Here is an 8,592-nt window from a genome sequence, read left to right as displayed (position 1 = left end):
GCTGGAGCCATTCATCATCTTCGAAGAATATTCCTTTGACCCTCGGACGAGAGTCACATGTTCTTCAACCGATTGCAGATATCATTGTTGGCCTTTCTCAGCTTCCCTTTTAATGAAAGTGTTCAGCTGTGTTCGCCACGAAATTTTTAACTCCTCTCAAGTTGTGGACGGCTCAACCCCCAGGATTTCCAGGACATCGACTGGAGAGATTATTGTGCATGTTTAAGATGAACTCTTCCTGTAACTAGGATCTTTGCAACTAATTGCCTTGTCACGCGGAAGCGTTTGCAAAATTGCCGACTGATCTCCGGTCTTTTTGCTTCTCTCCAGAAGGTTGCGATGACACTCGGCTTCATCATCGAAGAAATTCTGGGGAACAAACTTCCATGTCATCCCAGCAATTTATGCTCCTGGCTTGAAGTCGTCGGTACCAATCGAAGGCGCGCCACGAAGGGTGCAACGGATAAGACGGACCATCTCAAGGCTTCTCTTCCAGCATATTACCTGCCGAGATGCGACTTGAAACTAGATCAAGGTCTGAGCTAGGCGAGGCTCTTCCCTTTCAAAACGGTGCTGAGTTAATCAGATTTTAATTTTTGGTCGGTATCGTATTAATCCCATCCCTCGGAAAGACATGATACCCGTCTTCTTAACTTTCTGAGCTGTCATCAAAGCATTGATTCTTATCTATTCAAGTTTTGTCATTTCCGTCATCGTCTCATTTCTTCTGAATGATGCTCGACGTAAAGAGTAATTGGACCACCCCAGTGAAGGTGCTATCGAATCACCCCCAATATCGTTATTGGGCAGAATCCGTAAACCACCCCCCACGATATTGCCATTCGTGGAGGTGTATCAGCCATAATGACTTATCCACCTCTGGATCACTCTCATCTAGAACATTCGAGTGTGGTGGCTGGATTCAGCTTGCTGATTGGATCAGAGAAGTTGATGTTGTTGAGTTAGCAACTCTCTCATTTTGTTGAATTAGCTAACCCCATCTCTGTCTTTTATCTCACTCTAATTTCTTTCACGTTGCTTTGTTAGCGCTTCCTGAAGTTATTTGAGCACAAATGACACGCACGTGCGTAAGACTTCTCTGGTCTGTCCCGTGCTAGCATTGTTCATCTAGAAAGCGATGGCAGAATATTGTCCCGAAACTCATCTCCGAGCGACATTCCTTTTGCTTGTATTTCCTTCTTAATAGTCTCTGCGCTCTGATGGCCTCACCTAATTGGATCGCAGCATCCTTTGAGCCCAATTCTTGGATTGACTTTTCCATTTCGGAAAAAGTCGGGATTTGAGTCACCTCGAATGCCGTTTAGACTCTTCTTATCAGGCCACGTGATGGTGATTCAGGGAATTCATCATCTTGAGCCAGCTGATTTCCTTCGCAAATGTCCGGCTTAGGCTCGACGATACAGCAAACTCTCTCGCTTGGGATGGCTTCCTCTTTGAAACAATCACATCCTGATAATGCCTGCTACCAAGTCGCCACAGCGAACACGAGATTGTGAATAATTCTTTTTCGAAATTTATTCAGATTCCCAACTTGATAATCCGATTCAATCGTATGATGCCAATAAATCCGGTACGTTGTTGGGCATGACCTCCCACGTATGACGATATCATTTGGTGGAATGCGTGCTTCTTCTTGGGCTGCAAACCTTGTGGCATTCTCAAGGACAATTTATATGTTGTCTTTGAACGATCCAAGTTATGTCGGGAGCGCACTTTTAGAACTTACCCCTTGTGGTATGAGTCTTTAACCGCCCGATGCGGATTTGCACAACTCAGTTTTGGAATCCAAACCTGGCAAGTTTCGGTGGTCTTTACACCTTTTCCTTTTCTTTTCTCGTCTCTGTTGTGAGAGCACACAGGGCACAAGAACAGTTTTGCACAACGTTTTATACGTCTTTTAGGTCGAACGAGTCCTTTCTGATACGAATCCATTCTTCTGTCATAAAGTGTGCAGAAACATGAGTGTTTTACGTTGAGTGACACTGAACCACTGATATTTCCTCGATATCTAAGCGCATATAGACAACTCCATCGGTTTGTTCCAAGGCTTAAGCAATTCGAGTAGCGCGTTGAACGTTGCTCCTCGACGAGTTCTTTTGTCAGCGCTGGCGGGCTTTGATTCAATGACTCTTTATTATGAAAGAGGAGTTTCATTATGAGCAGAGAGTGCGAGTGGAATCCTCAGCAAATCAACGAACGAGAGTCCTTCATCTGTAGTACGACGGAGTTCGAGAACTTGGCAGACTCTCTTAGAAGATAAAATCTTTCTTGCATCTTGTGGGTCTAAGGAAAAGACTTGAGATGAGGATGATAAATACCTCAACTCACTTGTCAAAATCTACCTCGACGCTGTTGATTCAATGGGATCTGATCGGTGCCGACACAACGGTCTCGCAGCGAGAACCGTTGCCCACTCTGGTCGCCAGCTGTCTTGAGTCAAAAGTATGTTTGTCGAATTCATATATCTTCGGCGATTACAATACATTCAAAAAAAAGAGCCTTTTTATAAGACCTCTTTACACAACAAAATAAAAAATTACAACTCCTTGAGAAACAAACGAGGATCGTTGTTGGACACTGCTTTCGTGGCATCTTGCCGTGCGGTGACGCTTGACTCTGACCAACCAATCACAGATGCTGATGAACCTGAAGAGTTAAACCTTTTTTTTTTGTTTTTCTTTTTTTGTTTTTATGACTTCGTTTATCTAACGTGAGAATAAAACATATCTTATCGATGATAAGATAGCAAAAATCTTCCGAAATCAAGTCAAAGCCTTTATCAAGGATTGCCTAAGATACGCAACTCGTTCGCCTCTCTCTGCTCTGGATTGCTCTCAAGTGCCAACTTGCATCTCTGTCGCGAGCCTCTGTGAAATGGCCTTCGGGGTATTTATAACCCTCGGAATGAACAGTCTCCAGACGCATTGCTGTCTCGGCGGCGAGCATGTTGTTGTCTCGCGGCCGAGACAGTGTTTGCTTTCCGCCAGCGCAGACAGTATATGCTGTCTTCGCCCATCAGACAGTAAACATACTGTCTACTTTTCTGCAGTTTTCGATGTAACTGCTTCCCACGTTTCAACGTTATTTTGGCAGTACCCACGATTCATCTTCCCACGACGTTTCCCCATCTTGAACAGTTAGTGCGCACAGTGTAGCAGTTACAAAGTTAGTTTACCATCTGAATAACTGTCTCGCGTGCAATACTAGTAAATCGTGTCTCGGCACGCGAGACAGTAAAGACGTCTCGCGGGCGAGACAGCAAATACGCTCGCAGTAGGGCGACCATAAAAGCGTCCGCCCGCGAGACGTAAAGACTGTCTCGCACCGCGAACAGTCAAGTTCTGTCCCACGGCGACAGTCAAAAAAAAAAAAAAAAAAAAAAAAAAAAAAAAAAAAAAAAAAAAAAAAATGACTTGTTTTTTCTGCTCTTGGTATGATTTCCTTCTTGAGCTGTATTTTGATATCTTCAGGCATTTTTGACGCCTCACATAAATTAACAGTAACTGAATATAAGTCTCAATGAAATCTTAATCTAAAGTGTACAAAGTCCCTCAATCAGCTACTCCGAGCAATTTCGTCTATATAAGAAGATCATATAATATATAAATCAATATCATAATATATATATAATATATATAAGTATAATAATATATATAATAATATATATATATATTATAGAGAGAAAGAAGATGAGAGGAAGAGAGCAGAGATTTAATGGGATCACTTCATAGAGGGATTATGACGCCTCTAAACACATGATTGATCACATTGCTGATATCCGCCCCGGTTGAACTGATCTACATATTTAAAACCCTAACACACAAGTTTGGGTAACCCATCGTCGTTTGACCTTTCATCCACTCGATATTCAATTTAACGTTTTGAAATGAATAAACTCAATCGGCTCGATGAGGTCAAACGACGACGCGATTCATCCCAAAACTTCGTGTGTTTTAATATGTAGCACAAGTCACGATGGATCATCCACCAAATCGCTCAATCATGTGATTTTAGAGGCGTCATAGGAGGAAATCCCCTCCTATGACAAGGATGCCCATTAATCTCATATATATATTACTCTCTTCAAAATAAACAGCTAAGGCAAAAGGCCATCTCTAATTTTTTGGGTTTGGGATGGATCGACGGCAAAAAGACCAAGAAGGGGACAGGAGAAAGTTTAGGGTTTGGGTTTGGGCTATGGTTGGGTTTGGCTGCACAGGAAGAAGGGGCCGGGAAAAAAAATACAGAGTCAGAGAGAACAGAGGTGGAGGGGAGAGGGTAGCGGAAGTTTTTAATTTTCTTAATTAACTCGTTGACATTTTGCAGCTTTCTTGTCAACTCTTAAGGGGGTTATTGTTTGCTGTAATTTTGGGTTAAGTGGAATGATTTTTGAGACATTATTTTATGGTGTTATTCATTGGGACAATGAGATTGGAATTTATTTTAAAGTGTTATTCATTAGGACAATGAGATTGAGATAATTACCCTTATTTTTTTCAAAATTATTTAACTTATGTACAAACTTTTTATCCCAATCTCCAAAAATTATCACATTCTTAACTTTGAGACAATCATGAGAAAAATGAGATAATTTTGCAACACTAATTTATTAAATATCTAATATATGTTAACTATATTATAATATATAATATATAATATATCTTAATTATATTATATTATAAATTCTATTATAATGTAAGATAATAAAATATTATATAATATTATCTAATATAACATTATTATATATCATTATTACATATTGGTTAATAATATTTCATATATTATAATGTTAGTATTATATTAATATAATATTACTTTATATTATTTAGTATATATTTTATTAGTTAGACTAAAAATATTATTGTAGTATTTTTATGATATAAAATATTGTTTTTAAAGTATGATAATATATATAAAATTAATATAATATATTATATTATTTAATAATATTGAACATATTAATAATATATTATGGTCATTATAAATATTATATTTTAATAAGGAGTCATGCCATTTATTATTCTATTTAAATGATAGTAATTATCATAAAATAAAATATTATATTATATTTTTAATAATAATTTAATATGTTAAACAATATTATATTGAATTAAATAAAATATTGTAATATTTTACTAAATATTATATTATTGAAATATTATATTAAATATATTTTTTATATATTACATCAATTATTATATAATATATCATATTTTTATATATTATATTAAATTAATTAAAACATTAAATATAGTTATAATTAATTAGTAATTATAATATAATACTATAGTTTAGTATAAAGTAAAATAATGTATTACATTATAATAACATACCAAATAATATGCTAAACTAATTAGGTAAATTAATTTAGACTTAATTGATAGATAAATATTATACTTTAATAAGATGTCACATCATCAATTATCCTACATAAATTGTCAATCAAAGTTTAAAATTCTCCCATTGTTCTAAATTGTCTCACTTTACACCACTCAAAATATTCCAAAAGGATAAAATTATTTCATTAGAATAACTATCCCACTTGTCCCAACCAATAACCCCCCTAGCATTTTGGGGAGCATTGTTAGAACATTTGCTCCTTATTTGACTCCCTATTTACTAGGATGAGATATTTGCTCCTTAAATATAGAGAAAAGCTAGGATCATTGGAGATGCTCTTAGTCTCAACTTGTCCCAACCAATAACCCCCCTAGCATTTTGGATGGAATTTACTTTACACTGACACATCATCATACTTGCAGACATATGAGCAATTTCCATCTTTTTACTACTACATCCAAACAATTGCTGAAATTTGAGCATGAACCCCCAGACACTTTACACCACTTTAATTGAGATTAAATCGCATCTAAAGAGTTCATCATAAATTGTGTTACATCCTACAGAGTTTGTGACAAATAGACCAGCTTCTTCATGATTACAATTTAGTAAGAAGACGTTAAGCACATAAACAAGAAAACTACCTAGATTTAAGCACATAAACAAGAAAACTATCTAAGATATCTAGGGTGTGTTTGGCAAACCCTTAAAACTAGGCCAAGACTGAATTTGACCCGGTTTTAGATTTGTTTCTTGATTGTAAAAAACTAGGTGCCCGATCAGAAAAAAGGGGTAGGATCAATCTTGGCTTAGTTTTAAGGATTCTGCCAAACACACCTAAGTTTTTTGGATTTGGATTAATGCATTCTCGTATATGAGATTATCACATAATTACACGTGTGATCATGGAGTAAATATGCCTACATGGGTAACCGTGATCAAATACACGGCTGAACTCTGGAGTTTGATGAAGGGCAGGTTGAAGTTTGTTTTTTGCTGATTCCCTATTTGAGGTTAGTTAGATTAGGGTTAAAGGCTATGATTTAGGATTAGGGTTCAAGCCTAAGAAGTTAGCCTTTTTTTTGTCGTATAGCGATGATTTGTCTATGTCTTCTAGGCTTTTCATTTAGGCCAACATGCCTGCATGATGCCAAATATTAGGTATAAAATGAGCATACTACTTTTCATTTAAAAAAAAAAAAGGTAATAGACAACAATTCAGCCCATATACAAACTTTTCTCATGCAACATCTCTAAAATAGACCCCATACCTTAAATATTTATTTGCACCACAAACAAATGAACAAAAGACCATGAATAAAAGAAAGGATATAAACTACTCACCACCTTTAATTACAACTGTAACTTATGGGAGATGCCGAAAAGCTTGATAGCATAAAAAAAAATATACATTAACTAGGCTTTTGTTTTCTTTCACGGATGGATGCTTGACTCTTCTTCGTCTTGTCCTGCAGCAAAACAAACAAAATACTGAACATCACTTATGTGCAAACTCTTAACAAGTAAGAGAGAGAGAGAGAGAAAAAACAAAACATATTCTTTTTGAGAAAATCCTCGTTTTAAAAAAGAGACATGCAAGAAACATATAAGGTCAGTCTCGTACTTTTTTATTAATACTTGCTTTTCCGTTTTTTATTAATACTTGCTGAATGTCTCTTCCCAATCTCAAAAGACCATTTGCCTCTCTAAACTTTAATTTTTTCCCACTCCTTTTTAATGAATAAATAAATACATAATAGCCTAAGCAATTTGGATCCTCTTCACTCCAAAAAGATACTGAAGAGATCAATAGTTTTAATCCCAACTGTTAATTATCTAATTTGCACTCAAATTGGGGGAAAATTAATAACCATGTCCACTACATAATCAATGGTTGTGGTTAAGTAATTGTCTCTCTACTATTTTTTCAATAGTGGAGAGGATCTGAATCTGTAGCCTAATGGTCGTTCCAGAACCCTGCATGATGATCTTTAACTTTCCAAATACGAATCAGAGATCCAATTCAAACTTAAAAGCAACTACACGGAATTTTAAAACTTTGAAATGTAGAATGCATCCGATTGTAAATAGGACCTCTTGTTCTACTGTTCAGAAGATTTGGCATCATGAAGAGTTATTCTCCAAATTGAAGACAACTCGAGAGAGTTGGAGAGCTTAGTTCACCAGGATTTTCTGAAATTTACCATGGCTAGATACCCGTTAAAAAAAAAGCTGAAAACTGACAAGTAAATTTACAATTGTCAATTACCCTAAAAGCTAAAATTTACTGGCCCCTTTCAGCAGTACTTTCTAGTTTTTAACGCCCGAGTGAAAATTCCGCATTCCACAAACGCACACAAAACCCAACAAACTTCCTATTTAGATTCGCGGAGCAAAACATGCAATTCGCATAAAAACCAAACATGACGCGCGTGCTCGTCCTTGTACTTTATAGAAACATCCAACCCATCCTCGGATATTGGAAATGCCCAAACTTTTGTTAATATTTTAGCCCAGAAAGAAATAAGTAAGAGGGGCTTTTCCATATAAGCCCCTTACATCTCCAGTATTCTGAATCAGCCCCCTAACCCATCGAGATTGCTATCAGTTTACCTCACTTCTTTATATTTTTCTACTGCTGCTACCCGTGATTTGAGGCCTGCCTCCCAACAACAAATTTCGGTGGAGGAATTTTGTAAAACAGCTCCAAAAAGATTTTTATTTTTCAAAATCAACTTCTTTTTTGCCACGTGGGCTTAATGACGTTTCTAAATAGTCTGGGTTGTCAACCCCGATTGTTTAAGACATGAAAATTTCGGGTTTAACGATTCTAATTAGGGTTTAACACTCTCCTAAACAGTCGGGGTTGCCAACCCCGACTGTTTAGGAACTTCATTACGCCCACGTGGCAAAAATGTTGGTTGATTTTGATAAATAAAAAAAAATCAGGTCGATTTTGAAAAATAAAAATCTCTTTGGGGTTGTTTTGAAAATTTGTTCAATTTCGGTCATTTAAGCGCCTAATCTCAGAGTAACAAAGATCTAGCAAGGGGCTAATATTGAAGGAACTTATTATTACATTCGTACCTAAAACGGCAAGCTTCTGGATCCGGCGGTGACCGGAACCCTCATCCCCTTGATCCGATCCGACGCCCCGAAATCCCTCATCAAGTTCGCGCGCTTCGCGATCCTCTTCAAATTGCTCTGCAAGCTCTCCTCCACCAACTCCCC

At 36.8% G+C, this 8,592-nt stretch overlaps 1 protein-coding gene across 1 annotated transcript in view; it reads right to left on the bottom strand.

Annotated features, from left to right (window-relative positions):
• The window catches only part of LOC109841225 (U-box domain-containing protein 4-like), a 3,267-nt gene continuing 1,375 nt past the window's right edge, over positions 6,701–8,592 (bottom strand). Inside the window, exons 2-3 of the mRNA XM_020410132.1 lie at positions 8,449–8,592; positions 6,701–6,830 (exon numbers count right to left, since the gene is read on the bottom strand). The exon at positions 8,449–8,592 is cut by the window's right edge and continues 655 nt beyond it. Coding sequence (XP_020265721.1) covers positions 8,449–8,592 — 144 coding nt within the window. The 3' untranslated portion in view covers positions 6,701–6,830. The remainder of the gene's footprint in view (positions 6,831–8,448) is intronic.

Source organism: Asparagus officinalis, chromosome 5, assembly GCF_001876935.1.
Source record: "Asparagus officinalis chromosome 5, Aspof.V1, whole genome shotgun sequence".
Taxonomy (NCBI): domain Eukaryota; kingdom Viridiplantae; phylum Streptophyta; class Magnoliopsida; order Asparagales; family Asparagaceae; genus Asparagus; species Asparagus officinalis.
This window is presented reverse-complemented; position numbering and strand designations above follow the sequence as displayed.